The 23,077-nt window shown below is 45.3% G+C and overlaps 2 protein-coding genes and 1 long non-coding RNA gene across 9 annotated transcripts in view; 1 reads left to right on the forward strand and 2 right to left on the reverse strand.

Moving 5' to 3' along the window:
* Positions 1-4,080: 4,080 nt before the first annotated feature.
* LOC119481807 lies at positions 4,081-4,881 on the reverse strand. The gene is made up of 2 exons (XR_005205274.1): positions 4,744-4,881; positions 4,081-4,187 (listed from the first exon to the last, which is right to left on the reverse strand). It is a non-coding gene; the product is annotated as an uncharacterized LOC119481807 (long non-coding RNA).
* On the forward strand, positions 4,817-11,858 carry LOC119481734 (serine/arginine repetitive matrix protein 2-like). 2 transcript variants are annotated; one of them, XM_037758895.1, is made up of 4 exons: positions 4,817-5,043; positions 6,456-8,974; positions 9,048-9,176; positions 9,250-11,858. In XM_037758895.1, the coding sequence occupies exons 1-4, from the start codon at positions 4,966-4,968 to the stop codon at positions 11,438-11,440; spliced, it is 4,917 nt and encodes a 1,638-aa protein (XP_037614823.1). In that variant the 5' UTR covers positions 4,817-4,965; the 3' UTR covers positions 11,441-11,858. The 2 variants fall into 2 exon arrangements, with proteins under 2 accessions (XP_037614823.1, XP_037614824.1); XM_037758896.1 differs by having other exon boundaries at positions 9,051-9,176.
* A 3,396-nt stretch (positions 11,859-15,254) lies between these two features.
* LOC119481774 (CXXC-type zinc finger protein 5-like) overlaps positions 15,255-23,077 on the reverse strand; it is a 16,312-nt gene continuing 8,489 nt past the window's right edge. For 4 of the 6 annotated variants that reach the window (XM_037758983.1, XM_037758982.1, XM_037758985.1 and 1 more), the window contains exons 3-4: positions 21,567-22,622; positions 19,080-19,482 (exon numbers count right to left, since the gene is read on the reverse strand). In XM_037758983.1, coding sequence (XP_037614911.1) covers positions 19,435-19,482; positions 21,567-22,622 — 1,104 coding nt within the window. In that variant the 3' untranslated portion in view covers positions 19,080-19,434. Of the gene's footprint in view, positions 17,682-19,079; positions 19,483-21,566; positions 22,623-23,077 lie in introns of those variants that run through there. The other 2 variants (XR_005205262.1, XR_005205261.1) reach the window with 2 other exon arrangements.

The following is a 23,077-nucleotide window of genomic DNA, read 5'->3' on the forward strand; positions in this document are numbered from 1 at the left end:
CGTGACGATTCACAACACATCAGTGACGACACAGAGAGACGTCACCGTGACGATTCACAACACATCAGTAACGACACAGAGAGACGTCACCGTGACGATTCACAACACATCAGTAACGACACAGAGAGACGTCACCGTGACGATTCACAACACATCAGTGACGACACAGAGAGACGTCACCGTGACGATTCACAACACATCAGTGACGACACAGAGAGACGTCACCGTGACGATTCACAACACATCAGTAACGACACAGAGAGACGTCACCGTGACGATTCACAACACATCAGTGACGACACAGAGAGACGTCACCGTGACGATTCACAACACATCAGTAACGACACAGAGAGACGTCACCGTGACGATTCACAACACATCAGTAACGACACACAGAGACGTCACCGTGACGATTCACAACACATCAGTGACGACACAGAGAGACGTCACCGTGACGATTCACAACACATCAGTAACGACACAGAGAGACGTCACCGTGACGATTCACAACACATCAGTAACGACACACAGAGAGACGTCACCGTGACGATTCACAACACATCAGTAACGACACAGAGAGAGACGTCACCGTGACGATTCACAACACATCAGTGAGGACACAGAGAGACGTCACCGTGACGATTCACAACACATCAGTGAGGACACAGAGAGACGTCACCGTGACGATTCACAACACATCAGTGAGGACACAGAGAGACGTCACCGTGACGATTCACAACACATCAGTGACGACACAGAGAGACGTCACCGTGACGATTCACAACACATCAGTAACGACACAGAGAGAGACGTCACCGTGACGATTCACATGGAAGAAGTGATACTGAAGTATTATTATATAATATTATAACACTTCATTTCATATTATTATTAATAATATGAATTACAGGTAAAGCCCTACAGCCCTTTATTTAATTTATTATTAATATGATTATTGTTATTAATATGATTATTATTATTATTAATATGATTATTATTATTGTTATTAATATGAATTACAGGTAAAGCCCTATAGCCCTTAATTTAATTTATTATTATTGTTATTAATATGATTATTGTTATTGATATGATTATTATTATTATTATTAATATGATTATTGTTATTAATATGATTATTATTATTGTTATTAATATGAATTACAGGTAAAGCCCTATAGCCCTTAATTTAATTTATTATTAATATGATTATTGTTATTAATATGATTATTGTTATTAATGATTATTGTTATTAATATGATTAATATGATTATTGTTATTAATATGATTATTGTTATTAATATGATTATTATTATTAATATTATTATTATTAATATGATTATTGTTATTAATATGATTATTATTATTAATATGATTATTGTTATTAATATGATTATTGTTATTAATATGATTATTGTTATTAATATGATTAATATGATTATTATTATTAATATGATTATTGTTATTAATATGATTATTGTTATTAATATGATTATTGTTATTAATATGATTAATATGATTATTATTATTAATATGATTATTGTTATTAATATGATTATTATTATTAATATGATTATTGTTATTAATATGATTAATATGATTATTATTATTAATATGATTATTGTTATTAATATGATTATTATTATTAATATGATTATTGTTATTAATATGATTATTGTTATTAATATGATTAATATGATTATTGTTATTAATATGATTATTGTTATTAATATGATTATTATTATTAATATGATTATTGTTATTAATATGATTATTGTTATTAATATTATTAATATGATTATTGTTATTAATATGATTATTGTTATTAATATGATTAATATGATTATTATTATTAATATGATTATTGTTATTAATATGATTATTGTTATTAATATGATTAATATGATTATTGTTATTAATATGATTATTGTTATTAATATGATTATTATTATTAATATGATTATTGTTATTAATATGATTATTGTTATTAATATGATTATTATTATTAATATGATTATTGTTATTAATATGATTATTGTTATTAATATGATTATTGTTATTAATATGATTATTGTTATTAATATGATTATTGTTATTAATATGATTATTGTTATTAATATGATTATTGTTATTAATATGATTATTGTTATTAATATGATTATTGTTATTAATATGATTACAGGTATACAGAACTAGCTTTTAACCAATTAATGTTCAGGGTTCCATTTAAATACTAGTGATAAGAGGATTTATTAACATTCCTCTGATCCTGCTGATTAACGGGTAGCTGCTGTTATCGATCTGTTATCGATCTGAACCGGGAATCTCTCCGGTAACGGAGAGTTTAACGGTGTTGATCATACCAGAGAGTAGATCCCGTCCAGATCCCGTCTGCTGAGAGTCACCATGTTCCCGCTGAATCACCGACAGATCACCGACGGTTAACGGACAGGTAACGGACAGGTAACGGACAGGTAACGGACAGATAACCGACAGTAACGGACAGATAACCGACAGTAACGGACAGATAACCGACAGTAACGGACAGATAACCGACAGTAACGGACAGATAACCGACAGTAACGGACAGATAACCGACAGTAACGGACAGATAACCGACAGTAACGGACAGATAACCGACGGTAACGGACAGTAACGGACAGTAACGGACAGATAACGGACAGTAACGGACAGTAACCGATGTATTTGTTTGGTTTGTTTACACCACTTTCTGCTTCCGGTTTCCTGCTTCCGGCTTCCTCCTCCCTCTTCTTCTCTTGGTTTTGTAGCTGTAGTTGCTCCATACCTCCAGCTGGTGGTTCGGAGTGTCGCTACAACAGATTCAATTATTATTATTATTTTTAATTTATCTGCACATCTATAAAACTGCACAAAATCCAGTCAATGAAAATAAAACAAGAAATGTGTGATGAGAGGTCAAGAAGCCCCCCCCAACCCCAGGAGAAAAAAACACTATAACAAAAAAAGAAGAAAGATCTAAACTAACATCATTTTAAAAATACAACAAAGTTAAACAACAACAAGAAGAACACAAAATGTGCAGGAAAACCAAACAATGGAAAACAATCCAATAAAAACAATGAAATACATAAAAAAGACATCATGAATTAAGTGTGATGATAATTTCCTTTTAGAATGTTCTGAGGATAACGAGCTCTTGATAATGTGTATTTTGGTGCTCCATATTTGTACACCAGGATATCTGAGGGAGTACTGGCCATGTTCTGTTTTGTAAAAAGGAAGGTGAAGATGATTAACCTGTCTAGTATTATGGGAATGAATTTGAGAATTAGATTCTACCCATAACTAGACTACAGTAGAGCGTCACTGAGGATCATTTCTATCCCAAATCAGAGAGAAGATTGTATTTTATGCGGTAAGATTTAAAGTCGATGTTCTACCGTGAACTTTACTATCGTGGCGAGCGTGCCAGCATTAAAACGGCACATTTTCTAACAGAGTCTGGTGAACAGATGTTAAATCAGCGTTCATTTATTTGTAATTTTATATTTTCTGTGAATGATTCAGACTGGAGAGGACAAAAACAGAGCTGGAGGAAATATTCAGATACTTTACTGCTGTAAAAAGATTAATACCACACTATAAATACTCTGTAAAGTAAAAGTACTAATACCACACTGTAAAAAATATTCTGTAAAGTAACTAAAGCAGTCAGATGCATGTAGTGGAGTAGAAGTAGAAGGTAGCATGAAAAGAAAATACTCATGTAAAGTACAAATACCTCTAATGTGTCTTTAATGTGTACCTGATGTGTCTTTAATGTGTACCTGATGTGTCTTTAATGTGTACCTGATGTGTCTTTAATGTGTACCTGATGTGTCTTTAATGTGTACCTGATGTGTCTTTAATGTGTACCTGATGTGTCTTTAATGTGTACCTGAGTGCAGTACTCGAGTTGCACCGTTGGGGGGCAGCACTGAGAACATGAAGATGTCTCACTCCGCTTCATTTCAGGAAACACAAAAACAGCGAGGTCTGTTAACACAGTAAATGTACTCAAGTACTGAAGCCTACCTATGTGCAAGTTTGAGGTACTTGTACTTTTTCTTGAGTATTTATTTTAGTACATTAAAGTAAACAAATAATAATAAAGAAAGAATCTATGAAATAACTGTAAAAATGTAATAATCCGATAAGAGAGGCTTCATCTGTAAACAGAACAGAGAGGAAGGAAAACACAAAGAATGAATTAAACAACATTCAAACATGTAGTACAATACGCATTATACATTATAAATGTTATGTTATAAAACAATAGAAAATAATATATATAATAATAGTATGATATATTTATTGTTATTATATATACGGTTCTAATTGTTTGTCACTATTATGTAGTCATATTATTTCTGTATGTTAATCTTGTGTTTTCTATAACATTGTAACATTTTAACAATATTTAGGTGGAAGCGCTAAACTGTATATTAATCAGAATCAGAATCAGAATCAGAAAGGTGTTTATTGCCAGGTGTAAGGGGTATACACGAGGAATTTTCTTTGGCTTTTTGGTGCGAGACAAACAGTATAATAACAAAGAATAGATAAAACGTTAGAATAAAATAAGAATAAAAATGTACTATGTTTTGTTATGTTTGTGTAGTCTTCATTTGTGCTATTTATAAATATATATATATATACATATATTTATAAATATATATATATATATAGTAGCAGAAAATATAAAAACTCAAGTAGTACAAGTACCTTGAATGACTTGAGTAAATGTTCTTAGTTACATTCCACCTCCGGAAACCAACAGTGTGGTCATCTTCTTCTTGTTGAGGATCTTTGTAGCATGTCCCATCATGCACCGTGGCGTCAGTCTCAGCTCGCTGCGGTTCCACAGCCTCTGATGAGCCTCTGATGTCCCGCTAGCGCTCACGCTGTGATCGGATCGGGAGGACCGGGAGCCTCTCTGAAGGGCTGATGCCTCTGACGGTCCGGAACTCTACCCGGAGGAGAAAAGACCCGCAGAGACCCGGGGAGGCTTCCTCTTCTGCTCCGGTACGAGGAGCTAACAGCTAGCATGCTAACAGCTAGCATGCTAACAGGATAGCATGCTAACAGTTAGCATGCTAACAGGATAGCATGCTAACAGCTAGCAGGCTAACAGGCTAACAGCTAGCATGCTAACAGGCTAGCATGCTAAAAGGGGAGTATGCTAACAGGTTAGCATGCTAACAGCTAGCATGCTAACAGGCTAGCTTGCTAACAGGCTAGCAAGCTAACAGCTAGCATGCTAACAGCTAGCATGCTAACAGGCTAGCATGCTAAAAGGGAGTATGCTAACAGGTTAGCATGCTAACAGCTAGCATGCTAACAGCTAGCAAGCTAACAGCTAGCATGCTAACATGATTCAAGAGCTTTATTTCTATATCATCATTCTTGGAAAGTTTTTTATACATAAAAATAGATTCCTGAAATCCAGATGTTCTCCATGACGATCTGAGTCTTTACTCCTCATCTCCGAAACACATCAAGGAAAAGATAGAGATAGATCTACATCTATATAAATCTATATAGATGTAGATCTATATCTATATAGATATAGAATAGAATAGAAAGCTTTATTGTCATCGTATTCATTCACAGTTTCCACTTCTGGTCAGAGCTTTAAAACAAATACTTGACAGGACTAAACGAGGCAGATAAAACATAGAACAGATAAAACATAGAACAGATATAACATAGAACAGATAAAACATAGAACAGATAAAACATAGAACAGATATAACATAGAACAGATAAAACATAGAACAGTTATAAACATAGAACAGTTATAAACATAGAACAGGTAAAACATAGAACAGTTATAAACATAGAACAGGTAAAACATAGAACAGGTAAAACATAGAACAGTTATAAACATAGAACAGGTAAAACATAGAACAGGTAAAACATAGAACAGATATAACATAGAACAGGTAAAACAGAACAGTTATAAACATAGAACAGGTAAAACATAGAACAGGTAAAACATAGAACAGATATAACATAGAACAGATAAAACATAGAACAGGTAAAACATAGAACAGGTAAAACATAGAACAGTTATAAACATAGAACAGGTAAAACATAGAACAGTTATAAACATAGAACAGGTAAAACATAGAACAGGTAAAACATAGAACAGGTAAAACATAGAACAGGTAAAACATAGAACAGTTATAAACATAGAACAGGTAAAACATAGAACAGTTATAAACATAGAACAGGTAAAACATAGAACAGGTAAAACATAGAACAGATAAAACATAGAACAGGTAAAACATAGAACAGGTATAAACAGTATGAAAGGTGAACAGAGGTAGTTGTACTTGAGGTGTATATTGCATCAACAATATTGTATATAGTATGTATATATATATATCGTTGATAAGTACGACAGTAGAGTGACTGATTCCATCTGTTTCCAGATGATGGCGCCCACGCGGATGAAACTGCGAGTGCGTCGCCGTGACAACGCGGCCGCAGGTGCCGCAGCGGGAGGCGGTCAGCCGGAGGAGGAAGAGGAGCGGAGCGGAGAGAGCGGCGGTCGCAGCAGCAGGAGGAAGAACGCCAGCTCGACCACAGCTGCTGCCGCCACCTCCTCCTCGTCACCTCCTCCTCCTCCTCCTCCTCTTCCTCCTCCCTCCTCCTCGGCCTCGGCCTCGGCGCGGGCGGTGATGGCGGCGGAGGAGGCGTCGCCGGACTCCAAGTGCCCGATCTGCCTGGACCGCTTCAACAACCTGGCGTACCTGGACCGCTGCCTGCACCGCTTCTGCTTCCCGTGCATCCAGGAGTGGTCGCACAACAAGGCGGAGTGCCCGCTCTGCAAGCAGCCCTTCGCCTCCATCCTGCACTCGGTCCGCGCCGAGGACGACTTCAAGGAGTACACGCTGCGGCCGCCGCCCGCCAACAGCAGCGTCGCCGCCACCGTGGCGATGGTGGCGGCGATGGCGTCGGCGGCGAGGAGCGACCACCAGATGAGGCTGATGCTGAGGAGGCACAGAGGGGCGGACGGCGGGGAGACGATGACGAGGAGGCGGAGGAGGGAGAGGGGAGGAAGAGGAGGGGGAGGAAGGAGGTCGGGGGTGTGGGAGTGGTACCTCGACTCGCCGCCTCTCGCTCCTCCTCTTCCTCACGACCCCGCCGTCTCTCCCGTTGTTGCCGAGGACAGCGAGGAGGGAGAAGACCTGGAGGAGCCGAGGATGAGGGGTGGGGCTGATCTGGCGGAGCGTGGGGTCATATTCGAGGGGCTGACGGGACTCGGGGGCGCGGTAGCACCCGTGGCGCCCAACGACCGGGCGTCACGCCGGCTGATGACTCGTCTGGTGGCGAGGCAGCGTTTGCAGCGAGAAGGTGGAACAATACGGCGGCTGAGGGAGAGAGAGACGGTGGCCTTCCGCCGCGCTCTCTACCGGAGCGGCATACGGGTCCGCGGCGTTGCCGGGGTCAACGGTAACCAGGGGCAGGGGCGTGACATCACAGCAGAGAGCTTCCGCCGAAACCCCACCCACCTGAACAGACTCCGGCCCTGGTTGCGGCGGGAGCTCACGGTGCTGTACGGCGCGCACGGCTCGCTAGTTGACATCGTACAGCGCATCATCATGGCACGGCTCGCCCGCCACGGCCTGGAGGACACGCCCACCATAGAAGAAGAGCTGCGACCATTCCTGTTGGCACGCACCGACCACTTCCTGCATGAGCTGGTCAGCTTCGCCCGCTCGCCGCTCAGCCTGGAACACTACGACATGCACGCGGTGTACGAACCGCCGGACGCCGCCCTGGAGCTGGACGGGACGAGCAGCTCCACCGACAGCAGCTCGGTCATCGCCATATCGGAGGGCGAGGAAGAGGAGAGGCGGGTGGGAGGAAGGTCAGAGGAGAGGCTGCCTGGGAGAGTGGCGAGCACTCTCGACGACGTCATCCAAGCAGGAAGCTGCCTCAGCCTGGCGGCCTGGGACGACGAGACTCCAGGTCCCTCCTACTCCACCGCCGAGCCGTCGTGTTCGCTCGCCTCGCCGCCATTCAGCCCCGCCCCGCAGGAGGCCGCCAATGAGGAGGGAGGAAAGTGGGAGGAGGAGGAGTGTCTGATCGTCGGATACAAGAAGCCGATCGCGGAGCGGACGCCTGAGCTGGTGCAGCTCTCCTCCGACACCGAGGAAGACGAGGAGAAGAAGAAGAAGAACGCCACGGAGAAACCTCCCCCGCTCCCCGCCACCACCCCTCCCCTCTCTTACCTACCCACAATCCCTCCCTCCACGTCAGGCGCCAACAGTCGCGAGAAGGACGACGGGCCGACGGAGAAAGACGGTGAGGCGGGCGAGCACCGTGCACGCTCCTGGTCGGGCAGCTCGGGGAGAAGCAGGAACTCGGTGTGCACGCTCAGCCCGGCGGCGCCCGGAGAGAGCGAGCGGCAGAAGTCTGGCAGCGAGGCAGCGATGGAGAAGAGGAAGAAGAAGAGGAGGAGGCGAGGGCGGGAGAAGAGCGGCGACCGACTGAGGAAGAGCGGCACTCTGTACAACCCGAACCGCTCCATTTACCCCGCCATGATGCGTCACCTCTCGCACTCCCCCTCGCCGTTTCACTCCAGCGTCGAGTCCGGCTCGCCGCTCCCGCCCAGCCCGCCCGACTCCAGCTGGGAGTACCACTGCTCCCACATCTCCCCTCTCACCTCCTCCGTCTCCTCACCCTCCCCTTCCTCCTCCTCCTCCTCACCCCTCTGCTCCTCGCCACAGCCGTCGTCACAGACGGCGCCGACGCCCTCGCTCTCCCCCAGCAACAATCACCACGGAGAGAAACCTGGGGGGAAGAGGAAGTACAAGAGCCGCCACCTGGACAGCGATGACAAGGACCCCACCTGGAGGCCGAGCAGCAGCAGCAGGGAGAAGAGGAGGGAGAAGGACGGGAGGAAGAGGAGACGGGAGAGGAAGAGGAGGGACGGCGGCGAGAGGTAAGGAGACACTTCCTGTTTCTGTTTTGAGTAAATGAAATGTGGTTGTCTGAATGTGTCGTTTCCTGTCCAGCAGACGGAGCAGAGACGACCGAAGCCCCAGTGTGGAGATCATCTACGAAGGCACCATCACCTCCAACGCCACGCAACCTCCTGCCCGCAAACGCCGCAGGAAACAACACCGCAAGACGCAACACAGCAGGTACAGCACGCCGCCGTCATGTGACCAGAAACTACATATGATCACTAAAGTATTAACGCGCTGTCTCTCTCAGCTCGCCGGTGATCATCACCCTCGACAGCGACAGCAGCCGCGACGACGACGACGACGCCAACAACAGCGGCAGCAGCAGCAGTCCAATCAGCAGCCAGCAGACCGTCGACTTCTCCGACCTTCCTCCTCTCCCGTTGGTGCATTCTGCCGGCGTGGGCGGGGCCTTGAACGCAGAAATCGGCGAGCTTCCTGTCGACATCCTGGACCGAGGATCCGACGGGTCGGAGGCGGAGCCGGCGGGTCCTATCGCTGTCGACAACAGCGACAACAGCGATCGTGACGTGGACGTGGAAAACATTGAAGAGGGCGGCTCGCTGCTGGGGTCAGATGACGATAACGGACCAATGAGAACGGCCGATACAAAGTTAAACACTAATCAGAGAGACGTAGACGACGCCGCCGCCACGACGACGAATCTGGTTCGCAAGAGAGACTCTGAGACTTCCGACCGCCGTCTACTAGCGACCATCCTCAATGACCTGAAGGGAATTGCCGCACCTAAATGCAAACCGTCTTTGACCTTTGACCCCAATTATTCACCCGACACCCGGAAACGGCGTCTTCGGGATCAGAGCGAGGTCAGTCAGGCGAATTCAAACCACGGCTGGATGGCTGAGATGAGGCATGACGAGGGTCAGTCTAACGATATTGTAGACCAAAACCGGGGCTCTGACTTGCTGATGTGTCGTACTGCCATCCGCCCGCCGCCATGTCGTACCACCATCCGCCTGCTGCCGCCGCCTCTTGAGCGGCTGAAGGAGCGCCGGGTCGAGGGCAAGGAATTCCCTCCGCTCCTGAAACAGGCCAGTCCCGTCAGGTCGCACAACAGAAACACGCCGCCGCCGTTAAAACACAAAGATGCTGGGAGTCCACGGCGGTCGCCCGTACCTCCTGTTGACCTGCACTCACCTCACGCCGACCTCAGTCCGAACCCCGTTGACTCCCGTTTGGGCGCTGAGCCGCCTGCAGATAACCAGACCATCCCGCCCATCTCCACGCTGAAGAGACATTTCACGAGCGCCTTGGCACTGAGAGGAGCGTCTACTAGCGGCGTTTCAGCCAATGACATGCATTCTTCCTGTCATTTAGCAGCCATAGACTCCCGTTCTCCTTCTAAAGTCGGAGCGCTGACCGTCGACATCCATTCTTCTTCTTCTGGGTCGGAAAACAGCCCCATCGGTGCTGACTGCTTATCGCATCTCAATTCTCTTCACTCTTTGAATTCCGGCCGTGACAGCGGAAAGGAAATATATATATCTTCACCCGTTGACTTGCATCCTGTGAATTCTTTATCTCCCATTGATTTCCATTCTGGCTGGTCCAAAGAGAAGCCAGCTCACCATGACTCTACCTCCAGAGGTTGCAGGAATAAGACTCTAAGCCCAGATTCCTGTCGGGTAGCACCCTTTGACCTCCATCCTTCCAGCAGGGTTTCTGCTGAAAGCGCACCGGCGGGCGGCGATGTTTTCTCAGGAGTCAACTGTAACGACACATCACCTCACTCCTCAGCCATTGACTCCCACTCCTCCAGTAAGAGAGAGAACTTGCCAGGAAGGCTTCCACGCTCCAGAGTTAGCTCGGTGCCAACAACAGCTCCCAGCGGCAGGTTGTCACCCATTGACGTACGTCCTAGAAGTCCCAAATCTACTGTTGACCTCCACTCTTCCAGTGCAGCTTCGGAAGGACTGACGGACAACAAGGAATCATTAGTCAATCACGTGGAAAGATCGCCTTATGGTCGCCTGCCACCCATTGATTTGCATTGTCCCGTGCCACCTGTTAACTTACGTTCTTTTATCTCCGTCGGCGCCGAACACTTGAACCACGCAGCCTTATCCTCCGCTACCTTCCATAAAAAGTCCAGCTCTCAACTTACCGTTGAGTCCCACTCAAAGCTTCTCCACCTCGCTGACTCTCACTCAAAACCTCACAACCACTTTGATCCCAGATTCCCCGTTGACGCCCGCTCAAAACTCCCCGTCGACTCTCAGCGGGAATCTGAGCCGCCCGTTGACTCTCATCCAAAAAACTCTCGGAGAGACTTTCAACTCCGAGCAGACAATCACATCACGTCGGCGGAGAACCAGTGGAACTCAAACTCCTCCGTTGACGTCCGTTCAGACTCTCAGTCGCCTGTTGACGACCGCTCGGCCGGCAGCATCTGGAACACAGGAACGCACTCGGCCACGTAGGACTTAAACGTTTTGAGGACTTGATGGAGAAAATGTGAAAAACAAACTGCTGATTTTTTTTACTTCCGTTGTTATTCTTTTGTTTATACGATGAATTTAAACGGTAACTTCTCTGACGCTGTGTGTCTGTTTCTGAGGAACGGAGTTCACTTGTTTGTTTCTCGTGGAGCTGAAATCTGGATAAATTGTTTTATTAAGTTCTGATTCTTTTTTCATTTTTTATATTTTTAATTGGATTTAATCAGATTCTTTTTTAATTAAGTTTCAAACAGCCACTTAAATAATGTGATTATAAAGAAAGGAGTTTATTTAGGGATGAAAAATGAACTTTTATTTGTTGATTTCATGGTCATATGATGATTATTGATGATTATTGATGAGTGGCACGAGGACGGATCTATTAAAGGACTAACATTAACCCCGCCTCCCGTCTGTCAATCAAACGTAATCTGAAGATAAAACAGAGACTCGCCTACAAGTGATTAATAAATATAATAATTAGCTCTGACGGCGCCGGAGGAGCTCAGGAGGAAGTCAAGAGGAGCTCAGGAGGAAGTCAAGAGGAGCTCAGGAGGAAGTCAGGAAGAGCTAAATAAATAAATATATATATATATTTTTATATATATACATATACATATATATATATATATGTATATGTATATATACAGTATATATATATACATAATATATATATATATGTGTATATGTATATACACATATATATATATATATACACATATATATATATATACATACAGTATGTATGTATATATATATATATATATATATATATACTGGAGGATAACTTGCAGTGATTCTTCATCATTCAGGGTTTCAGAGTAAACGTTGTTCAGTTTATGTTTCTCACCACCAGATGGAGCCGTCACTCTTCTCGTCTTCACTCCTGGTGCTCTTCTCTCTTTTCTTACTTTTCCACCTCCACGTCCTTCACTCTCTCCTCTTCCTCTTCTTCCTCCTCCTCCTCCTCCTCCTCTTCCTCTTCCTCTTCCTCTTCGTCCTCATCCTCCTCCTCCTCCTCTTTCTCTTTCTCTTTCTCTTCCTCTTCCTCTTCCTCTTCCTCTTCCTCCTCTCCTCTCCTCTTTCTCCTCCTCCTCCTCCTCCTCTTCGTCCTCCTCCTCTCCTCCTCCTCCTCCTCCTCTTCCTCTTCCTCTTCCTCTTCCTCCTCCTCCTCCTCCTCTCCTCTCCTCTTCCTCCTCCTCCTCCTCTTCGTCCTCAGTAGAATCACTAGGAGGGATAATGAGTCTCCAGGGAGAGACAGAGACTCTTCTACACTAATTAAGACGATCAGGGTTCGATTAAATGGCTGTTAAACACACACACACACACACACACACACACACACACACTCACGTGCACACACACTCACACACTCACTCACACACACACACACACACGCACACACACGCTCACACACACACACACACACACACACACACACACACACACTCACTCACTCCGGTCAAAGAGAGTAAAACTACAACGAGAAGATCAGAAACAGTGAGAGGAACCAAAATAACGACAAATGAAGATAAAACTGACCCGTGAGACGTCAGCGCCGTCCACCATGACGCCGTCCACCATGATGATCTCTGTTAGGACGTCGGCGGCGTGTCCATGATGCCGTCCACCATGATGATCTCTGTTAGGACGTCAGCAGGACAAACTGTCTTCACCAGGCTGAGGAAGCGTTCTATGTCCACTAACTGTCCATCACAGTGAAGCAGAGACAGCAGGAGACGAGTGTGAACTGATCACCAGAGACCAGTTAAATAAGAGACGAGTGATGGACGACGCTGCAGAGTTCTTAACGTCCAACAAACAAAGAGTTTGTCGGATTGTCAAACCGGCCCTGAATCCTCGTCTTCATCAAACCCCCCGACGTGGTTCGTCTGATAACTTTTGTAAATTTCCTAAAAAGACAAACCGACGTTCACCCAGCAGCGACGGAGTAGCCCGGGATCTAACGTCCTGAAGACCTTACGCATCTCTCTGCAGAGAAAGTCGAGACACAAAACAACCATAAAGAGACACAAAACAACCACAAAGAGACACAAAACAACCACAAAGAGACACAAAACAACCACAAAGAGACACAAAACAACCACAAAGAGACACAAAACAACTACAAAGAGACTCAAATCGACACCAGAGACGAAAAACAACCACAAACAGACACAAAACAACCACAAAGAGACACAAAACAACCACAAAGAGACACTGAGCCACAGAGATGCGTAACGACTACAAAACGGCCACAAAGAGATACAAAACGGCCACAAAGAGACACAAAACAACTACAAAGAGACACAAAACAACCACAAAGAGACACAAAACAGCCAAAAAGAGACACAAAATGGCCACAAAGAAACACAAAACAACTACAAAGAGACACAAATCGACCACAGAGACGAAAAACAACCACAGACACAAAACAACCACAAAGAGACACAAAACGGCCACAACGACACAAAACAACCACAAAGAGACACAAAACAACTACAAAGAGACACAAGACAACTACAAAGAAACAGAAAACAGCCACTAAGAGACTCACAACAACTAGAAAGGGACAGAAAAAACAACCTCAAAGAGACACTTAACCACAGAGATGCATAACGACTACAAAGAGACACAAAACGGCCACAAAGAGACACAAAACAACTACAAAGAGACAGAAAACGGCCACAAAGAGACACAAAACAACTACAAAGAGACAGAAAACGGCCACAAAGAGACTCACAACAACTACAAAGAGACAGAAAACTACTACAGAGATGCAAAACAACCACAAAGAGACAAAAAAACAGAGATGCATAACGTCAACAAAGAGACAAAACTACTACAAAGAGACTCAAAACAACTACAAAGAGACACCATGAAGAGTAAATGAACAGATAGTTTTTTGGGATATGATCTTGTCACAACTTCATGAGGAAATGCTTCATTGATTTTGTTTAATATTTTCCTGATATGATACTAACGGTTCAATCATCTGATTGTTATGGATCTACTATTGGAAACGTACATGTTGAACTGATAACTGTATGTTTGCATGTAGGAAAAAAATCATATTTTTCATGTTCAGTTGGCTGAAAGATTATCAATGTTACATATCAATTATTAATGAATTCACACTTATTTACCCAATAACTGTTATAATTAGTAATATAATTAGTACTAAATTGCATTTTGGGGTAAATTATTAGGAAAATATGGAACCATAAAATAATGTGTTTCATCTGTTGTTTGTTTGTTTGTTGATTATTAGATAAAAGCTTCTTTATCTGCAGGTTTATGACAAACATCAGTCAGCTGACGGGTTGAAAACCCCCCCAGCCCCCCCTCCTCTTCTCTGAGGCCACGCCCACATTCTAGAACACTGGTGCTGGGCCATTGTTAGCACTGTTGCCAGGCAACACGGCGCACCGTCGTCAGGGACAACCAGTCTTTCTCTCTCTCTCTCTCTGATAGCAACACCATTACTGAGATGACAAGCCCACACACACACACACACACACATATCTCCACACACACACACACACACACACACACACACACACACAGCTTCCATCTTGTGGCGGCACATTTTCACACAAACACAAAAACATATTGTTCATTTTCATGCCTGCTCTCACACACACACACACACACACACACATACACACACACACACACACACACACACACACACACACACACACACACACACACACATACACAGAGTCATATGATGCAATGGCCTGACATCCATACCCCCCCCGTCTATCACACTCTCGCTGCTCATCTTTGAATCTTTGAATCTTTGAAATCTTTTATTACAATTCAGCACATGAGGAGGTCACAGAGACAGAAGACATGAGGACGAGGACGGACACACGAAAACAAGCGCCTCCTTCCTCCCTCCCAACGCCACCCGGGGGAGGACGGAGGCGCTCGGTTTCAGTTCCCACGGCGAGGCGGGGGAACGTTTTCCTCATGGTACTCCAAAACAAAAAGTAAATGTTTCCAACACGTCTGTGAGCGCTGACGGACGAGTCGTCGGGGTTCAGTCCGTGGTTATCGAGCTTGTAGATGTTCGTAGAGATTTAGTTGAACAACTAGTCGGCAACGTTTCGACTTTCCAGTAACTCTGTCCTGGTTTCTGAGGATAACCTCAGACCTCACTCAACAGTTTTCAGCGGGACTTTTTCTTCCCAATAAAAACTATTTACAACGAAGTGAAAGAGCAACTAACTACCTCTCACCGCCATCAGGGGTTCGGCTCGACTCGACTCACTTTTGGAACTTTTCTCTACTCGTTTCCCCCCCCTCAGTGTAGACGGGACTCTCGGCTGATCGCCATGGCAACACCACATGAAACTGCCGGGACATCATCTTCATCGTTTCATCGGCAACCAAACAGAGGAACGTCCACACTTTTGTCGTCGAGCAAATAAAGAAAATTGCCGTCACTACTCTCGGTTTGTGCAGGATGTCGCATGCTGGCTTGGAACCTTGACCTCGTTGGTGCCAGTAAAAGTACCAGGTATCAGGGACTATCCGCAATGTTAGCTAATGGAAAACCAAAAAAGAGCGTAGAGTCGAGTTGAGTAGAAAGTGGAAATGCAGAATTAGTAAGCGCAACTGAACATCACTACATCCTCATTAAGCTAACGGAAATCTGGAGAAAGTCTCAGCAAAACAACTTGAATAGCAAGATCCTTTAAAAAGCCCACAACCCGTAGGCTTTGTTCATGCTCGCGGCGAGGCACCGTGGCGAGCTACGAGCATAAACAAAGTTGTTTATGCTCAACGTGTTATTCTGTGCAGTATTCTCCGAAACGCCAGAGGGCGTACAAACTAAATATATTGTGAAAAAGCAAGAAGTCGACGAGTGTTACCAAAAGAACGCCATAAACCAAACTTCTCTACGCTGAGGAGGAGCTGTGAGTAACTGTAAACTTCATCGCCTTTATACGATCCCTGGAAAGAAAAGAGTCGTTGGCTGTCTTTCTAACTCAGAGGTGCACAACCAAGCACTTGCGGAGGTTTCGCACTTTACGCACAATACGTGATGATGTCCTTATTGGCTCGCGCACCCTCGCACGAAGGATGCCACGGCAAGCGTAAACCCGGCTTTAGTTCAGCGTCTCTGGTCAGCCGACGGTTTGATTTGATTCCGTTTTCTCGTTTTTGATGGAGACTTTAACGAAGTTAAACCCAGAAAATGTCTCCATCATGGCGTTCAGTAACTTTACTTTATCCGTTCTTCAAAACAAGACTTGCTAAGAACTTATTTTTTTATGTAAAGGTATCAAGAACGAATCATTTTGTTTTTTTGGGGGGGGACTCTTGGTACGCATTTAAAAAGGTCCCAGAACATGTCGTGGTTGTTAACTCAAAGTCAGACCCACCGACGTGTTGGAAAATGTCTTTAGTGTGGAATGTTCTGATCCGATCTCGTTCAGTTCAGCTCGGTTCGTTTAGTCCCAGGGTTCAGCTCAGAGCTTCCCAGAAGATCCAAAAGGTTCCCTGTGAGTTCCCGTTTTCCTGTCGGGGTCACCGTGTGGTACAATCTGGACTGATACAAGAAAAGAGGAACTGGTTCTGAACTCTCTTTGAGGGTCCCGGTGAGGGTTTGACCGATACAGACTTTACAAATCTGAAGGTTTGAGGCTGGATGTGCCAATTCAGAGCCAATATTCAAACAGAAATTACAAACCTTCGTTACGCAAATACAAAAATACAACAAAGTGAGTTTTTTTTTTCAGTCTGGAAGTATGACTGCGCCCTGAGAACTTTCCATTGAAATCCAGACAAATTAAAACACGATCAGACATCTAAGAGCTCCTTTAGGCAGCGGAGTAAAAGAATAAATAAAAGAACCACGAGAAGGGGGTCAGCTCTGGACCATCCAGAGAGTTCAGAAGCAGATCAAGTCGTACCAGCGTGAACACAGCCCAGAAAAAAAAATCAATCAAGGTGTCTTTTAAGTTCTTGAGGAGGAGGTAGACAGAAGAGACAGATAACAGTGATGTGGTAATTGTAGTCCTACTGTGGTGAAGTTGTAGTCCTTAATAACAGTCCTGGATCACTTCCTGCTGAGGTCAGTTTGTACTCCCTCTTGTGGTTAAGTGTTTCCTTTGAGGTTAACTTGTCGTCCGGTTTTGGTCAAACTGTTTCTGTGGTCCACGTGAGGCCTGATTCTTCCTGGTTTGGCTACGATGGGGTTTGTGGTTTGCTAGGAGGAGGAAGAAGAGGAGGAAGGAGGAGACAGTTTGATCACAGATGGTGAAGGTTGTCGTAGAGGATACAGGTCATATGGGACTTCATCGGTCAACTGAAGACGGTTGTATAATTACAGAGTTGGTAAACTATGTCCATTAAATTTAGTTTTAATCACATTGAACGAGGAGAAGTCTACTTTTATTTGGTTTTCAGGCGCTTCCGTTAAGTGCCGAGTAGGATAAATCTGAGCTTTCCGGCGGAATTCTGACTTGCGTGTTTACGTGAATGCTATTTACAAGTCAGAAACCGATAATCCCAGTCTGAGTCCTTTAATATTGATTATTTGCGGATACCGAGTCTGATCCGACATTTATCTCTACCTAAATCTTGATTAAATATGTATCTTATACATTGAAATAACAGCTGTAGCTACTAAATTATTTTTCATGAGCTACTTGATCCAAACAACAGTAGAGTTAAGTAAAGAAAGGATCGGATTTTGATACCGATCCATTAGAATATGCCTGGATCATCCCGATACTGATCCTTAGGGTCAGCCCGATACGGATCCTTAGGGTTGGCCCCATACCGATCCTTAGGGTTGGCCGGATACCGATCCTTAAGGTTGGCCCGATACGATCCTTAGGGTCGGCCGGATACCGATCCTTAGAGTTGGCCCGATATGGATCCTTTCGCCTGAAACGGATCCTTAGGGTCGGCCCGAAAAGGGTCCTTAGGGTTATGAGACCAGAAGTCAATGTTGGATTTATTTGTCACGTAACGTCCGTACTTAAGTAACACCACTTCTGTAGTTATTTTAACCTAAACCACCATCTTTTCCTAGACCTAAGTAGTTTCCTGTGAAGTTGGAAGTTTATTTTGAAAAGACTGTGTGTATGTAACGAGCAGAAATTGACACGTGTTGTAGAACATTCGTAGGAATACACACAAAAAATGAGGAATAACTTTTCAGATATCATCATACGAACCGTCGTATGAGGGTACGTTACCATGATTGTGTTCAATGCTTCCCAAACATAGTAAAAATGTTTTAATGTTTTTGTCTCGATCAAGGCTACATAAGCTACACCGGGCTGAGGTAAACTTCATGTTTGAATGATATCTTACCAAACATTATTCCTCATTTTTGGGGCGTTTTCCTACGAATGTCCAGCAACATGCGTCAATTTCTGCTTGTTACATACATACAATCTTTTCAAAAAAAACTTCCATCTTCACAGGAAAACTACTACTTTGGTTAGGTTTAGGAGAAGATGGTGGTTTAGGTTAAAATAACTCTGGTTAGTGGCGTTACTTAAATACGGAAATTATATGACAAATAAATCAACATTGACTTCTGGCCTCACACGGGGCACCAATATTTGTCTCCTGGTGAAAGTCCGTTTTTTGGGTTTTTTTTTGCCAAATAGCTGTAGCTTGGCTAGCATCTAGACAACCTGTGTGCATCTATATAAGTTTTAAATTTACCTGCAAACAAGTTCAGGAAAATGTGCATTGTTGACATCGTCATGACCAAACTGCCCCCTCTACCTCTGTCCTCCTAGCTGGTTCCCTGTTCCAGTTGAGGTGGGTGGATTTGTAGTCTTAAATAGTCATCCACTCAGTATGAAATTGTAATCCTGCTGCAAAGCACCTGGTTCAAATCTAGAAGTTGTAGTCCTTTTTTTTTAAAATTCATCCCAGCTGGATTTATAGTCCATGTGTGATGGTGACTTCCTGTTCGGCCTCTGTTGGCGGAGGGAAGGCTAGAAGAACCACCGAAACGCCTCGCCGGTCGGGACGGAGGGCGGCCGCTACGAAGAAGAGACAAAAAAACAAAGACGTGAGAGAGAGAAGTGTTTGTGTCTCTGTGTGTTTAAATGTGTTTTTAGACTTTTAAACGTGTTGTGATAAAGTGATTACCTGGACCTGACCAGTGGTTTGAAATGTAAAGTTGGATGCACAACATGTCACATCATCAGCAAAGGTCAATCAATGTTTTAGTGTAAAGTAGAAATACCTCGAAATTCAGTAATTAAGTACAGTACATGAGTAAATGTACTTTTAGTTGCTTTCCACCACTGATACAAAACTTACAAAGCCACTTTTCTTAGGAGTTGAACATTTGATGCTGAAAACACAAAACATGGATTTATTAACAGAGCTACACTTCCGTGACGTTGGGACCTCTTGACCGAGTCATGTGACTGCGCATGCGCATGTTCCATGTAGCTTAAGATACGGGTACTCTTCCAGACGGAAGTCGAGCCGTTTGGGCTTCATGCTCCACTGAGCAACTCTCAGAGGAATGAACGGAGCCCCGCCTCCAACGCTGGATCCAGTTCTCTAAATACATCCATGTTTACGCCAGTAAAACCTCCGGCTACAAAGTGAAACTAAAACTAAATAATTTCTATTCTGTTGTCATATAGAACAATAAAAATATTATAAATATAATAAGCGTTTTCAATCCGACATGGCGGCAGGTGGCAGAGTTTCGTCTCTTTGCTTCTAAACTCTTTTGGACTAACTGTAGAGAAAACTCCCAGGGTGCTTTGCTGCTCATTTTCACAAAGTAAACTTCATGATTGGCTGAGAGTCTGTCAGGTCGACATCAAAGAGAACGGAGGAGGGATGAGGCAAGAGTGTGAAACCACCTGATAACACACACACACACACACACACACACACACGCACACACACACACACAGTGTGATGACTCAGATACATTCACATGCATTACAACACACACACACACACACACACACACTGCTGTCACTATCCTCAACAGGTCCAATTAGTGTATAATTGAGGGAGATTATGGCTGCTAATTCACACTCACATGCACGCACGCACGCACGTACACGCACGTTTCAGTGTGTGCGTGTTGATGTTGAGGGAATAATTAGTGATAGTTTGTGGATATTCCCACAGGGAGAGAGTGTGTGTGTGTGTGTGTGTGAGATATATAGAGTCGGCAGTGAGGTCGAACGCTGGTGTCAATGAATTATTGATCGCCACTAATTCTTACTATCACACTCACGCACACACACACACACACACACACACACACACACAGTAGTAGATAACAAATATTCTCCTTCCCGCTCTCTCTACGCTTCGTTTTATCACGGAGATTCAGTGGAGACTTGTGTGTGTGTGTGTGAGTGTGTGTGTGTGTGTGTGTTGGCAGCCTGCCAAACCTCAGCGGGGACCGAGCGCTCGCTTTTCACCACCCACCATCTGCACAGCGTTCACACGAACACACTCAGCGGGCTGGCTGATGCCTTCCAGCTCGCTGGCAGTCGTCTGGGTTAAGTGAGCCAACACACACACACACACACACACAGGCACGCATGCACGCACACACACACACACACACACACACACACACACACACGCCTGCACGCACGCACAAATACAGGCATGCATGCACGCACACACACATTCACTCACATTCACACACACTATCTTGCAAAGACTTTAAAGAAGAGGAAACAACAACCTGTATGTGTGTGTGTGTGTACTTCCTGTGTGTGTGTACTTCCTGTGAGTGTGTGTACTTCCTGTGTGTGTGTACTTCCTGTGTGCGTGTACTTCCTGTGTGTGCGTGTACTTCCTGTGAGTGTGTATACTTCCTGTGTGTGTACTTCCTGTGTGTGTGTATTTTCTGTGTGTGTGTACTTCCTGTGAGTGTGTGTACTTCCTGTGTGTGTGTACTTCCTGTGTGTGTGTATTTTCTGTGTGCGTGTACTTCCTGTGTGTGCGTGTACTTCCTGTGTGTGCGTGTACTTCCTGTGAGTGTGTATACTTCATGTGTGTGTACTTCCTGTGTGTGTGTATTTTCTGTGTGTGTGTACTTCCTGTGTGTGCGTGTACTTCCTGTGTGCGACCTCACCTCCAGCGCCCCCCCTCCTCCCCCCGGCTTCTTCTTCAGCTCTTCACACTTCCTGAACTTGCAGATCTGGTGACCCGTCTTCCTGTTGCGGCAGGACGAGCAGACGCCGCAGTTGATGAGCCGCCTGCACGGCCCGCACACGCCGCACCGCTTCCTCTTCCTCTTGGCCACCGCGCCCGAGGATGTCCCTGTCGTTGACGACGACGACAAGGCCACGCCCCCGGCCGTCACCCCCGACGACGAGGGCGAGGAGGATGAGGGGCAGGGGGAGGAGTTGGCGTGCTGCTGGCAGTCCGTTAGCGCCCGCTGGCCGCCGGTCATCTGGAAGGCGCTGCCGGCATCTGAGATCCCGCCCCCTGCCGACCCCATCGCCATGACGATGACCCCGGGGGGTAATCCCAGCCCCCCCAGGAAGCTGCTACCCATCACCCCTCCCCCATTGCAGCTCCCGCCCTCCGATAGGCCCATCATGTCCGGGTGGGCGTGTCCCTGTTTGTTCATGACGCCGCAGTCCGCACCGTAAGCAGGGAGGAAGTTCCCGTTGCTCGGTGCCATGGGGTGATGGTGTGCTGCTCCTTGTGTGACAGGAAGTGAGGAGGCAGTGTGTCCGTGTTTTTCAGCTCCTCCCCCCTCACTGCTCCCTCCACCCCCTCCTCCTCCCCCTCCTGACCCGCCGCTGCCCTGGTGCATGCTGGTCCCGTGGGGGTGTGATGAGGTCATGTGCCCCGGCGTTGCTGAGGGGTGATGGTGGGGGTGGTGGTGGTGATGCGTCGGGGCGGGTTTGGGCCGACCCCAGAACATGGCCGCCGGGTGGTTCATGTTCACGTTCATGTTGTCATGGCAACCCCAGGGCGCCGTCGCCATGGCACCCAGCCTGGCGGCGGCGGGGGGGAACATGGGGGCGGCGGCCGCCAAACGTGCCGCCAGTTTGGCGGACTGAGGGAAGTTTGTGACGTTCATGTTCATGTTGACGTTGGTCTTATAGAAGTTGGCGATGGACGAGCGGTAGCGGTCCATCTCTGTGGTGTAGTCCAGCATCGGAGCGAGGCTCGACACCTGCAACACACACCAGGATCAATATCCACCGGGATCAATATCCACCGGGATCAATATCCACTGGGATCAATATCAGCGGCCAGGAGCAACTTGACCAGTTCTCAATAGCTGAGTTTGAGTCCAACAAGGTACGAGTCCAAGACAAGTCAGAGTCCAACAAGGTACGAGTCCAAGACAAGTCAGAGTCCAACAAGGTACGAGTCCAAGACAAGTTCGAGTCCAACAAGGTACGAGTCCAAGACAAGTCAGAGTCCCACAAGGTACGAGTCCGAGACAAGTTTGAGTCCAACAAGGTACAAGTCCGAGACAAGTCAGAGTCCCACAAGGTACGAGTCCAAGACAAGTCAGAGTCCAAGACAAGTCAGAGTCCAACAAGGTACGCGTCCAAGAAAAGTCAGAGTCCAACAAGGTACAAGTCCAAGACAAGTTCGAGTCAAACAAGGTACAAGTCCAAG

This window comes from Sebastes umbrosus, chromosome 22 (genome assembly GCF_015220745.1).
Source record: "Sebastes umbrosus isolate fSebUmb1 chromosome 22, fSebUmb1.pri, whole genome shotgun sequence".
NCBI lineage: Eukaryota > Metazoa > Chordata > Actinopteri > Perciformes > Sebastidae > Sebastes > Sebastes umbrosus.

Excerpts from the sequence above, each read along its gene's own strand:
- LOC119481734 (XM_037758895.1), top strand. The coding sequence starts at position 4,966 with ATGCCTCTGACGGTCCGGAACTCTACCCGGAGGAGAAAAGACCCGCAG. Across the intron at positions 5,044-6,455 it reads AGGCTTCCTCTTCTGCTCCG|ATGATGGCGCCCACGCGGAT; the intron begins GTACGAGGAGCT and ends ATCTGTTTCCAG. Across the intron at positions 9,177-9,249 it reads CGCAAGACGCAACACAGCAG|CTCGCCGGTGATCATCACCC; the intron begins GTACAGCACGCC and ends TGTCTCTCTCAG.